We start from the raw sequence: 22,785 nt of genomic DNA on the forward strand, positions 1-22,785 counted from the left end.
CTGTGTGCACATGTAAACACATGAAATAAATTCCAGCATGCAGAATTTTATGGAGGCAGGCCAATTTCCCTGATGTGAAATCCTTCAGCAGATTGCTGACAAACAGCTATTCCTCATCTTTTATTTATTTATTTGATATATTCCCTGTCTTTTTACATTGGGGCCACTGATGTCAATCACTGTGGTAGATATATATCTACAGCTACCCTTAATAACATAACAGAAGTACTTCATTTCCAACCTGCCTTTGAGGAGTTAAAACCAGTTACTACCCAAACTGTGTTAAATCAATAGGCACTCTAGTAATGAAAAGATCCTCTATTCCGTTGCTCATGCTTGCCCTGAGTCATCAAAACTTTGCTTAACAAATGGGATGGTGGGAAGAAAAGTAGATTTTTCTTTTGCTTGAATGTTTACCCTTACAACATGAACCAAAATAACCTTGTGATAAAACTAGTGACCTTTCATTTCTTTGAAATAAATGTGTTTACATTTAAAGTCTAGAGTGGCTTGTTTAAGAAAAATAATTTTCAGTCTTTTCACTGTTCAAACACTTCATTAGAGACAAGCAAGACTTCATTTTTATTCATTTCTTTAATGGTTCTGTTTAATCTTAAGCAATATTATACCTTTCCCTGCCTTTTTCTTTATAGCTGCAAGGAGATATAGTAAGCTACTATATAGAGTTTTTAAAGCAGAGTCAGAGGAATTTCCAAACAGCATACAGGCAGTTATTCTTCCCCTTATTTTTTTTGGCTTCATATGAACAGCACAGAAGGAGTCAACTAGTATTAATTTTCAACGGTGAAGTGGTATGGTCAACCCAAACTGTCAGTAGCAAGATTGAAAAGACAGGGTCAATGACTAAGAAAAAATAGTCTAGATTGCCATGCACGGGATGAACCATATGTTTTCTATTTTGTCAATACAAAAATATTATTTCTTACTAATTTATTTTAGAAAATCTGGTGAAACTATTTCTCTTGAAAATGCAGGTGATGATTCATAAAATCTTGTGCAGCTGGCCAACCAAAATAAAAGAAAATTACTTTCATCTCCAGTTTTACCACAATTTCCATTGAGTTCCTAATCTCACCATTTATGTGCTATGTTGGTGGTTCAAGATGGCAGTTTTGGTAATTTACATTTTACTAAACTCTGCAAAGCTATATATGTCCCAAATGTATGGCTTATTTATAGAGTAGAATAGGGTAGCGTAGAGCAGTGATCCCCAACCCCCGGTCCGCGGACCGGTGCCAGGCCGTGGAGTACCTGGCACCGGGCCGCGCAGCGGCCGGGGGCCATGATCGCTGCAGCGGCCGGGGGCCATAGTTTCTTTCTGTATGCAAATTAGGGCTAACTGGCACAAGGGGTGTTACTGGACCGCTGGTGGCACTCTGACGTCACCAGCGGCCCACCGCCCCCCTGTGTCCAGCGCCGCCCTTCTCATTCCTTTTCAGCGCTTCAGCGCTGGCCGATTCCTGAAAAAAACCTAAGAGCGCCTGCGCAGCTACGTAGGGCTAGCGTAGACAGAGCTAGTAGCGTAGCCTTGCACTTTATATTTATGTAATTGTATTTTATTTTGTAAGGCATGTTTAAATACAATAAAATAAAAGTTGTTTAATCAAAACAATCTGATATATAAACAATCAATGTGTCATCGCGAACAACGCCCCCCCACCCCTGCGCGCGCTCAGCGGGCCACGGTAAAATTATCAAAGGCTGACTGGTCCGCGGCGATAAAAAGGTTGGGGACCACTGGCGTAGAGTACAGCACAGAGTAGAACAGCACAGAACAACAGAGTTGGAAGGGACTCCATAGCCCAAACATAGCTGAACTATTTGCTGTAGATCCGGAGGTCAATATGGTTTGCACAAGACCTTGAAAAGTCTACTCTTCCCCTATGAACTGAGCAGATATTTCCTCTGTTTACATGAGATGTTTTGCTGAGTTGAAGCTGAGGAGGTAATTTCACTTGAGGAGGTCATCTACAGCTCAAAAAGAATGTGCACATTCTGTTTATATTTTTCCTGTTAAATTTTCAGTCTGATTGAAAGACAGGATTTATTGGGGTTTCTTTTGCATTGAACTTTGGTTAGGATGAGAGTAATGTCTTGATTCTAAACTTTCTTAGGATTTTAAGTGAAATAATAATTGTGGCAGTGTCAATTTGTTAAATTCTGACATTTGCTTAGCCACCTGAAATCTGACACAACGTCATGAATGGAACTTATTTCAGGATACAAGGAACAGGATAACCTGAGCAAATGATGAATGAGTTGCCTGAATCATTCAAGATGAACTGAAGGCACAGTCAGCACATCACATTATAAAGTTAATAAAGTTGTAATCATGATCTCAGGTTATACCTAAGGTGGGTTGCTGCGAGTATGGCCCTCTATGTCCGTACTGGTAGTGGCCAGGAGCAGCTGAGAGTGTACGGTGGCTCGTTTGGTCCACCTGCCCGCTCGCGCTCTATAGCTGTTTTTATGGCAAACAGCAAAGTGCGCACACATGCACAGCGCACATGCACAAACAGAACGGGTGAGCGGGTGATCAGCGTACTGGTAGTGATAGTAAGAACAACCCACCACTGGTTTATACAGTAACAGAGACAAACAAATCATGCAACTATTAGGCTCTTTTTCCTACTTATCTGTAAGAAAGAAGCAACACAGATACAAAAGGCCTGCATCATTAATAGAATAAAAATAAGGTGACCAGATGTCCCGCTTTTGGCGGGACAGTCACAATTTTTAATAATTTGTCCCGTGTCCCGCAGCGTGTTCAAAAAGTCCCAATTTTCCAAAAGAAAGAAAACAATTTTAAAAAGGACGCCCTTAAAAAAAAAGTTTGTATTTCTCTGAAGTGTCGTTCCCAATGTGGCCTTTAGAGGGCAGTGGTTTCCCTCTCTCCGCTCGACTCGCTCACAGCGACCGACAAGGGGCAAGGCTCCCTCCCCTCCTGCCCGTGTGTGTGCTGACGCATGCCATTTTTCTGCAGGCAGCGTGGCGAGGAGGAGGCTCGGTTCCCGGGCCAAGCGGCTCAGCCGTCGGAAGGTTTTTCTTTTTTTTTTTGCCTGCTTCTCTCAGGCGCCGCTCTCCCTGCAGCCATTTCTCCCTCTTCCTCCTTTTTGTCCTTTCTCCTCCTTCCCCCCAAAAGAGAATGAAAGGGAGAAAGAGGAGATGTGGGAGATAGTGGGATTGCTGTTTTCTGAGCTTGGTGAGCAAGGATCCCCCACCCTACCTCCTCTTTCCGAAAGAGGAGGTGTGGGGCAGATAGTGGGATCGCTGCTTTCTGAGCTTGGTGCAACAAGGATCCCACTATCCTACTATTTTATTTTTCTTTATGTACACTGAGAGCATATTCACCAATACAAATTCCTTGTGTATCCAATCACACTTGGCTAATAAACTATTCTACTTTACTCTACTCTACTCTATTCATTTCTATTTCAATTCTAACAAGGAGTTTAGCTTCTCTCTCTTGAAAATGTAAGCTAGCATAAGGCATTATAATGCCAGCTAGCCTTAACTTTCAAACAGTTCATTTAGTGACCAAAGTTACAATGGCATTGAAAAAAGTGACTGATGACCATTTTTCACACTTAGCGACCATTTTCACACTTAGCAACCATTGCAGCATCCTCATGGTCACGTGATCAAAATTTTGATGTTTGGCAACAGATTCGTATTTATGATGGTTTCAGTGTCCTGGGGTCATGTTTGACAAAATATAAAATTTTTAATCAAGCCCCCCCCCCCCCGGTCAATGGTGTCCCTCTTTACCAATCTGAAAATCTGGTCACCTTATAAAAGAACAGAATAACAGAGTTGGAAGGGATCTTGGAGGTCTTCTACTCCAACCCCCTGCTCAGGCAGGAAACCCTATACCACCCACTTCAGACAAATGGTTGTCCAATCTCTTCTTAAAGAGATTAACTTCTGGAGGCAAGTTGTTCCACTGATTAATTGTTCTAACTGCCAGAAAATTTCTCCTTAATTCTAGATTGCTTCTCTTCTTGATTAATTTCAATCCATTGCTTCTTGTCATGCTTTCAGGTGTTTTGGAGAATAGCTTGACGTCTTCTTTTTTGCAATCTCTGAGACATTGGAACACTGCTATCATGTCACCCCTAATCCTTCTATTCATTAAACTACACATATACAAACTGGGTATGTGTACCAGTTCATGTATGTGTAACCTTTTAATGTGTTTTAATCTCCAATCCCCTAATCATCTTTGTTGCTCTGCTCTGCACTCTTTCCAGTGTCTCAATATCTTTGTTACATCATAGTGATGAAAACAGGATGCAGTATTTCAAGTGTGGCCTTACCAAGGCATTATAAAGTGGTATTAACACTTAACGTGATCTCGATTCTATCCCTCTGTTAATGCAGGCTAGAATTGTGTTGGCTTTTTTGGCAGTGATTGTCCATAGGACTCCCAATATTCCTCTCGCAATTATTATTATTGAGCCAGGTACCACATATACCGAACATGTGCATTTGGTTAAAATTGCTACTAATCTGTATCCCAAAGTATTTGGCTTGTACAGACTCTTTCAAAATTGTCCAAATGCTGTCTCAAAATCCATTGTTTATTATTTCTCTTGAAAATGCCACTAGGATCTATTTGGACTACTTCATTGTGAATCTGTAGAGCCCACAGAGAACAAACAGCCAAACAGACAGTCAAAGAAAATTGTCCTTTTTGTCAATAAGCTTGGAATGGAGACCTATCAGTTAACAATTTCTCAATTATTAGCCAATAATTGAGTCATCCTTCCACACTGATGGTTTCACACAAAAATGTGAGCCCTGTCCCTCTTTAAAGATAAATAAAATAGCAAACTGTTACTGCTTCTCCTTCACATGGTGAGAAAGCTTCTCATGACAACAACCAATTATGTAGACTGAGAAATTAGGCATGCAGAAGGAGATGTGCTAGGCATTTCCTCCAATGACAGCACATGTCACCCACTGATCTTAAAATAAAATGCTACCTTGCTTACAGGTTTCTTTTATCACAGGAAATAGATTATTGGAGGATCTAGTATTAGCGGAGAATAGATTGTCACCATTATCAGGATATATTAGGAATTGTTCAGGATGATAACTCTGGACAGAGTACCCAACTAGGGATGGAAGCTCAGCTTGATTTTGTATTAGATCTGCATTTCCCATTAACAAGCCCTAAAACTTTTCTTGAAACAAAATGGAGTACAGACACCTTTTATGTCTATGCTCCTTAGTACAGTACTTTGCCTTTTGTATACATATATATTTTAGTATATATTTGTACACACACACACACACACACACACACCAGCATACCCACATACAGATCTGTTCAAATAGCCACAACAGATAGCCCGTTTCATTAAAGCAGGGTTTTCGTCTTTTTCCAACAGAGGGCACACAAACATTTATGTTCGTTGATTCTTAATTTTGGTGACGATGCAGTTAAGGACTTGTACACGACAAGCTCCTATTGGTTAGCTGAGGGCAACTATGGACATACATTCTCCTCTAACCATTGAACACTGCATTCCACTTTTGGTTGTACTGCAGGAAAGATCTAACATATTACTATTACAGAGTAATCTACCTATGTAATGCTTGGCCCATGCTAGTTGAAATGTCACTCAGGGATTATGCAGATTATACAGTCTCCTTATATACCTCTTTATATATATGGGTATTATGTATATGATATACTGCAGACTAATAAACCTTTATTAAACATATATTCAATTGTCTTTTAAAAGACTAGTAGATCTTCTGTAAAACAATGGCTGCCAATTGATTTAAAAACACAAAAACACAAAACAGTGGTTTTGTTCAAATTAGTGTTTTCATATGGTTGTGATCCCTACTTGTAGGGCTTTACTATCCAAAATGAATCCAGAAAATTCATGCTCTACATGCTGAATAACAGTTTTGTCATTCTTACTGCAATATTGAATCAATAAAAGAGGATTTTATAATTATTTAATTTGAAAATCTGTCAGAAGAAACTATTCGTAAACTGTATATTTTTGATCTAGATAATAAAGTGATGCAGATGTGCTTGCATAACTAAATGTGTTATGTTATGTTTGTTATGTTTATTATACTTGTATGTGGTCCTATTCCTGAGGGACTCAGGGCAGCTAACAAACAAGTGGGGAAGGGGGAAATACAAAAACAAACAAGACAAAAACAAGATACAAAAAACAGATTAAAAGCTACACAACAATCACAGCAATTCAAGTGGGGCTGGTAACTCATCAGCCCCAGGCCTGCCGGAACAGCCAGGTCTTGACGGCTTTGCGGAAAGCCTGAAGGGTGGTGAGGGTCCGAATCTCCACGGGGAGATCGTTCCAAAGGGCCGGAGCAGCCACAGAGAAGGCCCTCCCCCAAGGGGTCGACAGTCGACATTGGCTAGCTGATGGTATTCGGAGGAGGCCTAATCGGTGGGATCTAATTGGTCGTAGGGAGGTAATTGGCAGGAACTCTGACCATACATTAGATTCTTATCTAAAATCAAGAGATTCAATTCTTTTAAGCAAGGCAGCTTCTGAATGCTCAGTCATCCTTAGGGTTATAGTGTACTTTACAGCTAGGGTAGAATATCTGTGTTCATGAACATACAGTGATAACAAAGGCAAATATATATCTTACTCAAATGAATGAACCTATATAGAGTATCTGTTTTATTTGAGCTTTATATAAATCTTAATTTCAATTCTGCAATGTTTAAAATTTACTGACCATTTTCTGATTGTTCATTGAAAGTAATATCCCGTACACTGCAAAAAGAGAATAGGCTAATTGATGTCGCTGCACTAAAGTAAAACCAAGAAAGTGGGATGGATGGATGGATGGATGGAAGGAAGGAAGGAAGGAAGGAAGGAAGGAAGGAAAGAAGGAAGGAAAGCCAACCATAGTCCTTCACATTCTGTATTCCTTATTATAATTTACTAAATTCCACTGCCTAAAAGTGAGCTTGAACTAGATTTTTGCCATGATTTCTATTCACTGCTATGCTACACAGAGCCAACTTAAATATACAAAGTTTGAAAATATCTTAAGAACAGCATTGAGGGAAAATTTAATTAAGTTTGCTGCAATTTCTTTTTGAAAAGCACATCAGATCAACAAAACAGGTGAGCAATTTGGGCCTAGAAAAATTCCTTTTTTCATCTAGGTTACGTCTTTTCATCACACTAAATAGGGCTTATTGGAAAATGCAAGCACTTTCCCCCTCTAGCTCTCAATTTCTAAAGGCATGCAATCTTTCTTATGCCTCTCACAAGGGCTAAATAAAGTTAGAATCTGACAGAAGAAAACTTATGAGATTATGAAAATATATCTCCCTTGCTGGCTGAGCAGACTTCATAATCTTACATCTTTCTAATCTTCCCTACCCACTGAAACCTTTACCCGTTTACTACCACAATATTTCTTTTTCTCCAGTTTTTAGCATCCTCACCAGGGGTGGGTTGCTCCTGGTTCGCACTGGTATGCCCGAAAGGGTTCGTCAAATTTACCATACCTTTTATGACCCATTCATCCAGAGGGACAGTACCGGAACACTCCCTCCCGCCTGCCCCCCCTCGCTCACTCACCCCACCCATCCGGTCACTGCTCACTCACTTCTCCTGCCCATTCCCTCACTGCTCTCTCTCTCCCTCGCCCATCAGCACCAAGCTTGCCCCACCCGCTGCTCACTGATTGGCTGACTCACCAATCGCCCTGCCTCTAAGAGCCCTATTTAAACCGCAGTGCAGATGGCCCACTTACCTTTTTTCCTGTTTGGCTCTCACGCCATCACTCACTACCTGATTGGATCCTCTCTTGCCTTCCCTGCTGCTATTGCTGCCTCCCTCAGGTAAGTAAGCTGCAACTAAGCATGGGGCATGGGGTGGCAGCGGCAAGCTAACTGGAGCGTCCTGCCATGGTCCTGCACTATAAGCAAGTCCGGTGAACTTTTGCAGCCTTGCAAGGATCCCAGGCTCACTTATAGTGCAGGGCCGCATGGCTGGGAGTAAGTGCAGGGGTGCGTGGCAGGGGTGATGGCGGGAGGTTAAGCGGTGCGGCCGGCATCTTAGGCAAGTTTGGGGACCTCGTGAGGTCTTTGCAACGTCCCCGAACTTGCCTAGGATGCCTAGCTGCTAGTAAGCATGGGGATGGCAGCAGGGGTAGGAACTTACATGGCATGGCCGGCGTCCTAGGCAAGTTCGGGGACTTTGTGAGACCTTTGCCATGTCCCCAAACTTTCCTAGGATGCCTGGCCGCAACTAAGGGCTGGGGCAGTGGGAAGCCAGCTAGAGCGGCCTGCCATGGCTCTGCGCTCTGGGCGAGTCTGGGGATTCCTTGAAGCCTTTGTTCCAGTGGATCCCTGAGCTCTCCTAGATGGTAGGACCGCCTGGCACTCGGCTGAGGCCTTTCTTGCCACACCCCCACCCAGTTTCCAGCCTCACCTGGCTGGCTAAGCCTGCCAGGCCAGCTTACCTGGCTGCTCCCTGAATCCATCACATCGGAAAGCTACTGATTCTGCCTGCTGGTAAATGACTTGGGTTTTTTTCTTTATGCTTTTAATGTTTTTTTAAAAGGATATTTTATTTATTGTTTATAGAATTTTTTTAATGGTTTTTAGGGAGGGAATGGTATTTTTAATTATTGTTTATAGAGTATCTTTTTTAATGATTTTTAAGGATTTATTATTATTATTTATAGAATATTTTTAAAAAAATTTATTTTAGGGAATTTTTATTTATTTATTGTTTATAGAATTTTTTAATGGCTTTTAAGGAGGGAATGGAATTTTTAATTATTGTTTATAGAGTATGTTTTTTAATGATTTTTAAGGATTTGTTATTATTATTTATAGAATATTTGTAAAAATTATTTTAGGGAATTTTTATTTATTTATTGTTTATAGAATTTTTTAATGGCTTTTAAGGAGGGAATGGTATTTTTAATTATTGTTTATAGAGTATGTTTTTTAATGGTTTTTAAGGATTTTTAAATTATTTGTAGAATATCTTTTAAAAATATTTTTAGGGAATTTTAATTTATTTATTGTTTATAGAATATGTTTATTACAAGAAATGTTATTGCTTTTTGCAAATGTTTTATTTGTGATGCAGTATGTTGCTTTTAAGTGTGCAGATTGGTGCATGGTTTATGTGTCTCAAAGTGGCTGCTTTTCTATGGGCAGGCCAGGTTGGTGCCAGGCAGCTTTGCAAGACTTTGTGTGTTTCTGTGTGATACCTGGTTGTTTAGGTAATTGTGAGGGGGTTGCTGGTTCTATGAGCTTCCTGGAACTGACCTTTATAATTTCCCACAATGCCTTGATAGTTTTTATTCCAGTGGCTTTGTCTTTCGGGTTGTCCTTAGGGTTAGGGAAAAAAACTGGTTTCATCTGCAGTTTTTTGGGGGGAAATTGTTATTCTTTTGGTGTTTTCCTGGCACTGTCATAGTTTGTGTGTGAGTGTGTGTGTGTGTGTGTGTGCGCATGTGTGTGTGTAATGTCCCGCAAGTATCTACACATTAATAATGATCAAGTACTAATAATATTTCCTTATACATTTTAGTGACCTTTTCTTACATAATTGGTGTTTTCTTTCATACTTTTAGATTTCCAATTTCTGTTTCTGTTAGTTAGCAATTGATAAAACAAATCCCACATGAAAAAGTATTCAAAGTATTCTTGATTTTAATTGTCAATTTATTCATTCCTGCACATTGTAATGTTTATTCATTTTCATATCTTTGTTTTTCCACTGTGGTGCAAACACAATTCCAGCAGCTGTTAACGTGTGTAAAATTAAATATTTATTGTATTCCCTTTGAAATACCCAACAAAATATTACTGGTTTTAAATCCATATTTTGCTTTACCATTGCTTCTACCCATGATACCACTATCTCTTGAATAGCTACTTGGTCTGTCCTAAGTACTGAATCTAATTCATATATTTTAGTTCATTGACACTGCCATTCTGCAAACAGCCCAGGGAAAGGAAAATATCTGTGCAACTTTCTGTATTTGTCAGTTGGAGTTTCTAGTCACTTTATTTAGTATTTTCAGTTAGTGTCACCTTGAAAAACTTATCAGATACTTGTGATGAGGAAGAGGGAACTCAAATGAGGACACATAACTAAACCCTGTTTTAATAATGCAAACTTGACAGCTTACATAAAGAAAAGCATCGGTTAATGGTTAAAAATGGCCTGTTTTTAAAACTTCACTTTCCTGTATATAAGAAAAAGATGTTTCACTTTCCTTCTATCTGTTATGCTTGTTCTGTTATTTTCATTATCAAAGATAGTTTGGAAAGATAGAATATAAGTGATGAGAACAAGTTGAAATAAGGGATTTAGCTTTTAAAGAACAAGGTAGGATGTCCTCGGGAAGAGGACAACATTAATCTACAAATGAAAATATTGTGAATTTTACTAAATTCTGTCCCCAGCATAGGGGGTCTATAAATTAAAACAAAGAATATTTTCCCCAATGTATCATCAGCTTGAGATCCAAATGCCGGTTATTTGTATCTATTAAACATCTATAAAATTAACATTTAGTTCAGAATCTGTATGTACACTAAGATGACCAGATTTTCAGATTGGTAAAGAGGGACACCATTGACCGGGGGGGGGGGGGGGGGGGCTTGATTAAAAAAAATTATATTTTGTCAAACATGACCCCAGGACACTGAAACCATCATAATCTGTTGCCAAACATCAAAATTTTGATCACGTGACCATGAGGATGCTGCAACGGTCGCTAAGTGTGAAAAATGGTCATCAGTCACTTTTTTCAATGCCATTGTAACTTTGGTCACTAAATGAACTGTTTGAAAGTTAAGGCTAGCTTGCATTATAATGCCTTATGCTAGCTTACATTTTCAAGAGAGAGAAGCTAAACTCCTTGTTAGAATTGAAATAGAAATGAATAGAGTAGAGTAAAGTAGAATAGAATAGTTTATTAGCCAAGTGTGATTGGACACACAAGGAATTTGTCTTTGGTGAATATGCTCTCAGTGTACATAAAGAAAAATAAAATAGTAGGATAGTGGGATCCTTGCTGCACCAAGCTCAGAAAGCAGAGATCCCACAATCTCCCCCACACCTCCCCTTTCTGAAAGAGGAGGTGGGGTGGGGGATCCTTGCTCACCAAGCTCAGAAAACAGCGATCCCACTATCTCCCACATCTCCTCTTTCTCCCTCTCATTCTCTTTTTGGGGGGAAGGAGGAGAAAGGACAAAAAGGAGAAAGAGGGAGAAATGGCTGCAGGGAGAGCGGCGCCCGAGAGAAGCGGGCAAAAAAAAAACAAAAAAAAAAAACCTTCCGACGGCTGAGCCACTTGGCCCGGGACCGAGCCTCCTCTTCTGCAAGCGCTGCTTGCAGAAAAACAGCGTGCATCGGCGCACGCACGCGCAGGAGGGGAGGGAGCCTCGCCCCTTGTCGGTCGCTGTGAGTGAGCCGAGTGGAGAGAGGTAAACCACTGCCCTCTAAAGGCCACATTGGGAACGACACTTAAGAGAAATAAAAACTTTTTTTTTAACGGCGTCCTTTTTAAAATTGTTTTCTTTCTTTTGGAAAATCAGGACTTTTTGAACACGCTGCGGGACACGGGACAAATTATTAAAAATCGTGACTTTCCCGTCAAAAGTGGGATGTCTGGTCACCTTAACGTACACTCATATGCTACCTGCCAGTTTTCTTCCTCATAACAGTTTTTGTATTCTAGTCCAGTATAGTGGATTATGATCAAGAGGTTTAGAATTGTGCTGATTAAAAGAATCAATGATACAAAATATATTTTAGTAATTGAGAAATGATGTAATTGGAATCAGTGGGAGAAATAGCTAAATAAATCTTGTGCATCTGCTAGATTCCTTGATTTAGGACGTCTTTTTCTTCAAAATATTAATCATAGAAAACTATCATAAAATCATAGAAAACTCTATTGAGAGAAAAGTAGCTCCATAACTTTACTACCATGGAAAATAACATCATTCTGACAATTTCTCCAACTCATTCATTCTGTTTGAATGAATGCAATTTTTATATGTTTTCAAAATGCACTTTCATTGAGGAAAAAGTGTGCCATGGGAGAGCTTCTAATAATTTTACATAAAAAGTATTTTAGTTTTGAGTGATCATTCAGTGAGCAGAATGGTCAAGCTAGGACCTACACCTGGTCTCAGTCCAAGTGCAATATTTTAACTATTACACCCACTGGCTCTTCTGTTCTTAACTGTAATGTTGTCATTTCCATGAGCACTCACTTCTTTACTCTGCTCGTTTTGACTTATCTTATGCTATAGTTGCAACTTCTGCTAAATGTGAGGGAGGAGTAAGCAAAGAAAACCACGAACCTCAACTTACAAGAAGATGTTTTGATTCAAATATGACCATTCTACACTGAAGTTAATTATTGTCTTGGGTAATAACAAGGGAACTTTGCATAGGCTCAGCAATGTATTGACTGGGAGCGGGGAGGAGGGGATGTTCTAACACTGTGCTTATGTATTTTCTGGATGCATCCCTTGAGATATTATTTATTATTTACTCATTCTTAATTTGGCAGGCATGACTGAGAAAATCTGTGCCTCAGCGGAATAAATTCCATCTGTCTCCTTGAAGTGCTGCCTGCCCTCAACAATTACTGTTTTCTTAACTTGCAGGAGAGACAATAAACTGCATATAAAAGCAACTGCATGTTGTCTGGCTCCCACACTTCTTCCTTCAGTTCTGTTCTATTTGCTAGCTTTAAGGGGAGCACAAACGGGGCTATTTTGTTTGTAAAATTGAATTTCCTATGCAAAGCTGAAAGCAAAGTGAGCAGGAAATGCTCAGTAATGATGTGCGTGGTTTCTTTTATCCTACAACTTCAATTTTTTGCATGCAGTACAGAGTTTATGGTGAAAAGTTTATCAGATTTTCCCCCATTCCCATCCCAATATAAGCTCCCCTTATATTCTTCTCCATAACTGTGACACATTTAGAACCTTGTGACAATCATTGGTGACTGCCCTTGGAGACCTACACAAAGTTGCTAAAAATTGCAACTATGAATAGTATCCCTATTACCTTAAATCAACATTAGTTTTTTCCTAGATACATGACTTTTAGGTATAACCCTCCAAGCATAGTATTCAAAACATAGCTGCAGTTTTAGCATATAAATGTCTGGTTTTCCAATTTCTATACACACAACTGAGTAACAAGAATTTAACTCTCTATGTAGATTAAGTGCAATTAGCAACACACATATCTCTACTCAGAAATATGATCCATTAAATTCACAGAGCCTTTGTACCAGGTAATTGTGTATAGCAATGTGTTTAGCACTTACTGATTTAAACACATTACTGAACAGAACATAATATTGTACTGTACAGAATTCTGTGGCCAAAATCCTCATCCTATGTTTCCTTTTCACAAAATTCACCATGAGACTGAGAACTAAATGCATGCCCTGCTTTTCTTCCCTCACTCACCAGTACTCTTTGCCCATAATATATATGCAGGATGTGTGTATTTAGTATGGAGCTTTCTCAAATTATGTAAGCTTTTATTATTTTTAGAGCTCTAATCTTTATTTCTGAACTAAACATGAGCCCATTGGCTCATTGTTTCAGAGCAATTTATTTATGATTAAGGGTGGACAAAAAACCCCAGTGTGAGCAGGAGTGTTTTCTGAATTCCTTCTGGTTTGCCCATTGAGTGTGATTGTGGAACATTTGGAATTTTTCATTTCCTTCCCTTCTGGCAGGTAAATGGCTACTGCTGGGTGGGAGAAGGAGTGAAGGTTTGCAAGACTAGCTGGGAAACTGTCACAGAACATTGAAATTGAAGACTGGGTGACTGCAGCAGCAGCCCAGCAGTGCAACAGCAGCTAGTAGAACTGCAACAGCCATAACTTCCCCAAATTTAATTCCCTTGGGAGTCATAGGTCCTGGATTTGGGACACAATCTATAAGTTATTCCATTTGAGGTACTTTGGTTCAAAAACTGTTGCCCTATGATGCACTGTTTTTTCCCAGTTGCAGATCATGACAAGAGTTTTAATAGTATATAAATAGATTACATGGACAACCAAAATAACTACAGAGCCCCCTTGATGTAGATATTCTCTTTCAAATATTGAGAGGCAAAAATCTGCTAATGGGCAAAAAATATATAGAGAGATGGGATCAACAGGATCATTTCTATCTTCCATTCACTTTATACACTGTATAAAGCTTGAATAATTGAAGAGAGCACCAGTGTTTTCTGAATACTTACTTCTTGGTTCTCGAGGCCCATCCACTGTTATCTTGATAGCTCTGTGGTATGTGGCTACTTGTGGAGGATTCGTGAAGACTGTGATAGTCAATGTGAAGCTCTTCCCTGAAACAGGAAAGGAAAGTTTCTATCATGTCTGATTATAATAAAGCATCCTGCACTCTTAATAAGCAGTTTCACAAAATATTCTTCATTCAGAATAACTGGCTTGAAATTGAAATGGCCTCTTTCTACCACAGATGACGATTCTAATGATGTTTTTTAAAAGCTTGAAATAACTCTTTCAGATTGGAACAGCATTGGAACAACTAATTTTACTCATCTTTAATTTTAATGTCTTTAAATAAAGAACTTTCCTATGTTCCCACATATATTTGGCTTTTTTCTTATAACTTATATAGGTATTATATACTATACCTATAAGCCACCTTTTGGGGTCTTGTTGCGTGTTTGAAGTCCCAACATGAAATATAGAAGATGACAGATTGGAGGCAATTAATTTACTTATTACTTAATTTAATCATTATCAAAAGTTAAAGTAGACTACTACCTTAGCACTTATTGCAGGTTTAAAGTGATATCTTGAAAAACTTAAAATGAATGTTCATAATGATTTCCCCCCAATGCAGAAGTGCCAGACTGGTTCAGCCGAGTAGGTAGTAACTTGGCCGGCCATGCCCCAGAACTTATTCTTTTGGTGGCGCCATAGGCGGCACCATCTTATTTTTTGTTTCTGCACATGTGTAAAACCATTTTTATAGTACTGCGCATGTGCACATAGTGCTTGCGCACCCGCAGCACATCCCTGAGCGAACTGGCAGTAGCAGCAGCCAGAAACCACCCCTGCCCCAATGCTAATGTATTCCATTGCTATGTATACAAACTTGCCCAGGGAGGTAAAGTTTAAAGTTTTAAGGCTCAAATCTTACCCTGCAGTTCTGTAGTATTGATGATAATAGTTTTATGCCTGCTATTTAATTTGAAAATTAACTTCACCATTATCCTTCGTCCACGCTTTATCTTAATCAAGACTATCTTTTTCTGGATCATGCACTAGCAATTAAAGGTGTCCATTTTTTGCATTTGCTCATATTTGTTATTCACTGAAAATAGATCCCAAGTAATCTGAAAATATCATATCTGTTCCAATGCTAGAGATTGAGGATAGGGTGCTTTTTAAAGAAGATATATTTCAATTCCTGATATGTGCAACAATATTAATTAATGATATTAATTTGCTGAAAAAATGTCTAGCACCCTTGGCCACTCCATAAGTCTCTTATTTTATATAATGAAATACACTAATGCAATTTAACAGTTTGGATCCATAATTCAGTCCTTATTTGCATGAGTATTATTTATCAGTCACTGAAACTTCAAAAAGTATGCAACACCCCCCCCCCTCCAAAATCATGTCTTAAGGCATTTATGCAAATTCAAATTTTCTTCCCATACCCCTGGCAACGCAAAAGCAGATTCTCAGTTCCTACTATTCTGCTTTCTCTATAATTTCCTTCAGTGAAACAAGTCGTTACTTGCAAAAATAAAGGCGAGAATGAAAGTTAAACAATAAAACTGTAAATATAAATACCATAGAAAGTAGATTTCAAGACATGTGGATAGTACCTATTAAGGATAATAACTTAAGATAGCAAAACCAGAGGTGCATAGTTTTCTTTATGCATGATTACCAATGACTACTCATTAACCACATGCTGGATAAATCACAAGACCACAAAACTTTAAATTTACATGTCAGTTTGATTTTTTTAGGTTTTTTTTTAAGTCAGAGTCTAAGACCATTTCATTTTAAACTGTCTAATTACATATTAATAGAGTTCTACCCAAGATAGGTTTTACAACATTGAGCCAATGAATTTTCTCCCCACATTGGCTAGGGGGTCCTATTTAATAGCTGCTGAAATCTCTACTATTCTTTGGGAATTCTGCTTCAACTTAAAAAAGTTAGATCACTAAAATAATTTATTTTAATATTTTAATTGTGGCAAATGCTATGAACTAGACACTTTTTATACCATTCTACCATTTTGTTAATAGAAAAGCAAGTAACATAAAAGCAGAATTTTGTTTAAAATCCATATAAAATTACTAGAACTCTCAAGTTTAACAGACCACCATATAAGCATATGAACAGGTCAGTCTAGCTTCTGGCTACAGAATTAACTGTGTGGCACAAACATCTTTGCCCTCTGTCACTTAATTACATTTCCTGATTTCCAGTGTCTATTACCTGGGGGAACTATCTCATGCTGCCTAAAGGCAGGGCTGGTTATGCCAACAGAGGAACTTTTGTGAATTCCTTTAAAAATTCAGACAAGCTTATGCAGTGTTTTGGAAGTCTGTAGAAAATCTAAGGGCATTGACTTAGATTCATGTCTAGAGAACTACCGAAATGACCTTGGAGAAAGAATGCAATGGAGGCAGTTAGGAAAACATGAATTAAGCCTAGGAAAGGAGGAAAATGTTAGAAGGAAAGTGAAAATGATCGTGTTTTGACGTGCTTTGATCTAAGAAGAAAAGAGGCAATACTGTCAGTCTTTCTATATTCTGTAACACAGATCAATGGTGTTGTCCATCTTAGTTGGATCGTGAGTCCCTGCACCCTACTCATTTCTCATCTGGATTACTGGAATGTGCTCTACATGGGCCTATCCATGTATTTGCAAGCTATACACAGTCCTGGGAATCCCTAGGGCCATACATCTAATGGTACTGTGTGAGCTGCATTGGATACCAGTTTGTTTCCAGATCCAACTCAAGGTGCTAGTTGCTACATTTAAAGCTCTACATGGCATGGGTCCAGGGTATCTAGAGCCAGTTTGATCTAGAGCAGTGTTTCCCAACCTTGGCAACTTGAAGATGTCTGGACTTCAACTCCCCAGCATTCGCTGGCTGGGGAATTCTGGGAATTGAAGTCCAGACATCTTCAAGTTTCCAAGATTGGGAAACACTGATCTAGACTCTAGCGATTAAGGCACCAGGCTAGAAAATGGGAGATGGTGAGTTCTAGATCTGCCTTAGGCATGAAAGCCAGCTGGGTGACCTCTGTCACTCTCTGTCAGCTCTACTCATTTCACAGGGTTGTGGTTGCTGTAGGGAAAATAGGCGGAGAAAGAAGTATTAGGTATGCTATTTATAAAAAAAATAAAGGCAGGATATAAATTAAAAATGAAAATAAATATATGCTAACATATTGATTATACATCTTTATTTCTGAATATATTTTAATCTAAAGATATAACTCAATATACATAGATTTAATTTTGTTTTAGGCTAATAATTTTTTAAAAAAATAAACAGTAGCACTTGCAAAAATGCCAATTACCGTAATTTTTCTTTTATAGAACTACGAAATCAAGAAACATCTTAATTCACAAAATTGAAAGTTTATAAAGAGTTCCAAGGAAAAGTGTTTAGGACTAAGCTAAGAGTTACTTTTTAAAAGCATGCTTAGAAAGAAAGATTCAAGTATGCTTCTTTGATAGAAAGATAAACACACCTGGGCTTTGTTGTAGCTGTCAAGGGCTCTTTTTTGTCAAAGGTTAATTAACCCAGGAACAAAAAAGGAAAAATCCAATATTTTAACTAGCCCTTCTGATACAGTATCAGAACATAAGAATCTGCATTACATCATTATTCTATTTAAACCAACTGTATTTATTCAATTTCTATAGCCACCCAACTCAACCAAGGGACTCTGGATGGCTTACAATTCCCAAATTTTTAAAAAAAAAACAATTTAAATCAATAAAATAAATTTGGTTTAAGTTAAATAAATAAATTACCAAAATAAATGCAGGTGTCAAAATCTATCCACTTATCCTTGGCAAAACTGAGTCTGAACACTCTTCCCTTTTGTTGCCACCAAAAATCAAAAGGTGGGTCCTTCTTCTACTCTCTTTTTGGACACCACTAATGAAATGGAAGGGTTCAGTGACTAAGAAGGGATGTAGTGGCTAAGTGGTTAAGAAGGTGGCTCAGTGGCTAAGGCGCTGCACTTGTCGATCAGAAAGGTCGGCAGTTCAGTGGTTCGACTCCCTAGTGCCATGAAACGGAGTGACCTCCTGTTACTTGTCCCAGCTTCTGCCAACCTAGCAGTTAGAAAGCGTGTAAAAATGCAAGTAGAAAAATAGGAACCATCTTTGGTGGGAAGGTAACAGTGTTCTGTGTGCCTTCAGCCTTTAGTCATGCTGGAGACATCTTTGGAAAGCCCTGGCTCTTTGGCTTTGAAATGGAGATGAGCATCACCCTCTAAAGTCAGGAATGACTAGCACATAAGTGCGAGGGGAACCTTTACCTTAATGAAATGGAGCAGGTTATTTTGCCCCTCTGTATCCTTTTCACGGACAGCCATTTGTGACAAGTATTTTTTTAAATAAAACATGAAAATGCTGGGCAGAATGGAGGAAAAAAATTGAAATTTAGTTTTTATATTTAGATAAATATTTCTAACCCCAAAACAGTTAGTCCTTAACAACCTCAACTGAGCCCAAATTTCTGTTGTTAAGTGAGATATTTGTTGCGTTTTGCCTCATTTTGCCCTATTTTATAGCCTTTCTTGCCAAATTGTGCATTACTGCAATTGTTAATACAGAAACATGGTTATTAAGAGAACCTAGTTTTCCCATTGGCTTTGCTTGTCAGAAACTCACAAAAGGTGATCACATGACCCTGGGACCCTGAAACCATTATAGATATGAGTCAGTTGCCAGTATTTGAATTTTAATTACATGACGATGGGGATGCTGCATCGGTCAAAAGTGTAAAAAAACATCATGTCACCTTTTTCAGTGCTATTACAACTTTGAAATGTCACTAAATGAACTGTTGTAAGTCAAGGACTATCTGTATTAGAAAAACTAAGGAAGCATCCAGGAATAAAAGAGTTTTTAAAAAAGCTTTAAGTTAGGAGACTGGATGATATACGTCAAGCATGAAACTAATTACTTTCTTTGCTGAAAGTAATTTTCATGTATAGTTTCATTTCCACACTGAGGCCATTTCACTTCTCAATATCAACCTGTTAGCGGGATGACTGTATCCTCCTTGATCAGTCTCATGAAAGATCCTATTTTTGCCAGCCACAATTGTTTATATTATCTGGCTAGCTGCTCTATAAATGCTGCTGTTGTCATCTCCATTAGAACAATGAGGATAACAATAGCATCTGTAGGAGAGCTAATCAGTTAATTTAAGCAAATTCTTCACTTTGAAGTATTGTTTTCCTATTTCTAGAATTGCCCAGTTCTTTATTTTATATCAGGGTTTCCCCCCTCCAACCTATGAGGTATACTCCCTTGCGGAAATGCGGAGTGAATCCAAGGGAGATGTGATGAGAACCAGCTAGCAAACCCCTATTTTATATCAACTGGGTAAAAATGACAAGGCACGATTAAAATGGATATGTCAACTAAAGAACATTAATTTCATACAGTATATATATGTAATGCCTGATTAATAATCACTAAAGTAATTGAGGGTGACACTGGACAGATCACTAGCCTTCCAACAACAGCTGTTACTTGAAAACAACAGCTGCAAAATGGAAAAGCTGTAACAATTTATTGAACAGACTGGCTGGAACATCCTGGAGTGCTGATGCTAACATCCTAGGAACAATAGCCTTGATTTTGGTTGATTCTGCAGCTGAATATTGTGCCAATGTGTGACTTAACAATGCCCACAACTTAACGGTTGATTTCCAACTCCATCAGACAATACATTTAATCTCTGGCACATTGCATCACACCTTTGTGCACTAGTTACCAGTATTTAGCAATATCATACCACCCCACATTAGAAGATAATACACTCTCATTAGGCTAAGGTCAAGAATGCTAAACAACACCTTCCCTAATCACCAGGACAATTCATAGTCAATCAAAAGATTGAAACCCCACAGGCCAGCATGGAGAACAGCTATTCACTGAACATCTATCCAGTTTAACCCCGAGAATGCCTGGAGAGGGGAATGATCCAAGATGCCTTTTTGTGGCCTCGCCATTAGTGAGCTCTCTATCAAACCATCTGGTTTTGGACTTGCCTTGCTCTCTCTGGTTGAAATGGAATAGAATTGGGTGTGATATTGGAAGAAGTGCCTGAATTGGACATTGAGCTATAAGGCCACTTCCATAACCTTATAGAAGTTTTATTTATTTAAATAGAACATGTGAACTGTGTATATATATTTACTTGTCTTCTGTCATGTTCTCATCATATAGTAAATAATAAATAATAAGCAAAACAGTACAATAGGAAATACCAGACCTGATATGCTAAAAAATTAATATACTGTAAATTGCATGTCAATATAGAAATGCACATGCTCAGTACTTTTGATATTGAGTTCTTTTTACAGAAATGAAAGTCCTTAGCCCACATGTACTTTCAGTTACTTAATGCCTATGACAGAGCTTGCTTATTTCCTGAAGCTCAGATGCTGGAGAAAAACTTAGAATCTAAGGAATACTGGCTGAGCTTGCACAGTTCAGAGTTTTTTAAGTCCAAAGTCAAGCTGAATTACCTCATCCTTAATTCTGTGTCCCTCAGATAGAAACTACTGTCAGAAGCAACTGTTAAACTTCTCAGGAACTTGAATCTGATGACAAAAAGTATCAGAAGCCACACCTAGCACTCTCTGACAGTTAAACGGACTCCAAGAGGACCCATAACTGATGATTCATATGTCCTATTTAATTCTTTCTAACCTCCATCTTATTTTCTCACAGTGCCATGGAGTATTAATCTTTCAAAATTTACAACATTAAAGGAAATATAAATGATTAAAATCAGACACTGGTAACTAAGCTGACTAGAATTCATTCACAAAGTCCATTAGAATCCTTTAAATCACAGAACTAATACCAATGTATTAAACATTATTGTAAATACTTTATTATTTCCTAAAACTATTTGTACTCAGATAACACACTGTGTAACTGAAAATGGAATTTTTATATGATATATGATATATGATATATGATATATGATTGATATATGATATATGATATATGATATATGATATATGATATATGATATATGATATATGATATATGATATATGATATATGATATATGATATATGATATATGATATATGATATATGATATATGATATATGATATATGATATATGATATATGATACATACATACATACATACATACATACATACATACATACTCCTTTAAATCTGGCAAAGTCTAGGAAACCTGAAAAGGCATTCAAATTCCCTTTCACCTGGCATTGGTTTTTAGGGTTCTATGTCCTTCATGATCATTAGCTGAAAATAAATGTATACCTTTATATGATAACTCTTTCTGTGTGTATGTGTATTTGTGTGTGTTCAAAACTGCACCATATTAAAACATGAGCATGGTGAACATGAAAAACAACGTGAACTATGCCCCGTCCTGTCCCAAAAAACTATGGAATAGGGAAAGATTGTTAACTGCAGTATATCAACTATCGAGCTGCACGAAACCAATTTTAAATACTGTAATAGCTTCTTTGGCGAAAATCTTCATGCTTTTAGAACTTAGCTGATTTTCCTATTTAATATCTACATGAAGCCGCTGGGTGAGATCATTCGTTGGCACGGGATAAAATACCACCAATATGCGGACGATACACAGTTGTATCTGTCCACCCCGTGCCAACTCAGTGAAGGGGTTGAAGTGATGTGTCAGTGTCTGGAGGCTGTCAGGATCTGGATGGGGATGAACAAGCTTGCACTCAATCCCGACAAGACCGAGTGACTATTGCTGTTCCCTCCCAAAGATTGGCCTTGTACTCCATCTCTCAGGCTGGGGGGTGAAATTATACGCCCCTCAGACAGGGTTCACAATTTGGGAGTCCTCCTGGACCCACAGCTGACTTTAGAACATCATTTGTCGGCTGTGACCAGGGGGGCATTTGCCCAGGTTCGACTGGTGCACCAATTGCAACCCTACCTGAACTGGGAGGCCCTCAGAACAGTCACTCACACCCTTGTGACCTCAAGACTGGACTACTGTAATGTGCTCTACATGGGGCTGCCCTTGAAGAGCATTCGGAGACTTTTCCAGAATGCAGCCACACGAGCGATTGTGGGTGCACCTCGGTACACCCACGTCACACCTATCGTCTGTGAGCTGCACTGGCTGCCTGTTGGTCTCTGGACACGCTTCAAGGTGCTAGTCGTTACTTTTAAAGCCCTATATGGAACAATTCAAAGCAGGATGACCCAAGAGAAGGACAAGTGAATTGCAGCAGCCTTGTCTTGTTAGGTTTGAACTTTCTCAAGTTAAAAAGTCCTAAAGGCTGGGGTGAGCTGCAATTCTAGGTCTCCCTGTCTTGAGTTATCTTGAGTTGAATTGTTCCATGGCGAGTTGTCCCATGGCAAGTTGGCCATGGCGAGTTATCCCATGGTGAGTTGGCCGTATCAAGATGGCCACGAGTTGTCCCATTCTGCTCTATATGTTGGAACAAGCTTTTTCTG

General features: G+C 38.6%; 1 protein-coding gene across 1 annotated transcript in view; it reads right to left on the minus strand.

The window, feature by feature from the left end:
• RUNX1 (RUNX family transcription factor 1) overlaps positions 1–22,785 on the minus strand; it is a 93,423-nt gene that overhangs the window by 48,045 nt on the left and 22,593 nt on the right. Inside the window, exon 3 of the mRNA XM_032220312.1 lies at positions 14,289–14,393. Coding sequence (XP_032076203.1) covers positions 14,289–14,393 — 105 coding nt within the window. The remainder of the gene's footprint in view (positions 1–14,288; positions 14,394–22,785) is intronic.

Source organism: Thamnophis elegans, chromosome 6 (assembly GCF_009769535.1).
Source record: "Thamnophis elegans isolate rThaEle1 chromosome 6, rThaEle1.pri, whole genome shotgun sequence".
NCBI classification, from domain to species: Eukaryota; Metazoa; Chordata; class Lepidosauria; order Squamata; family Colubridae; genus Thamnophis; species Thamnophis elegans.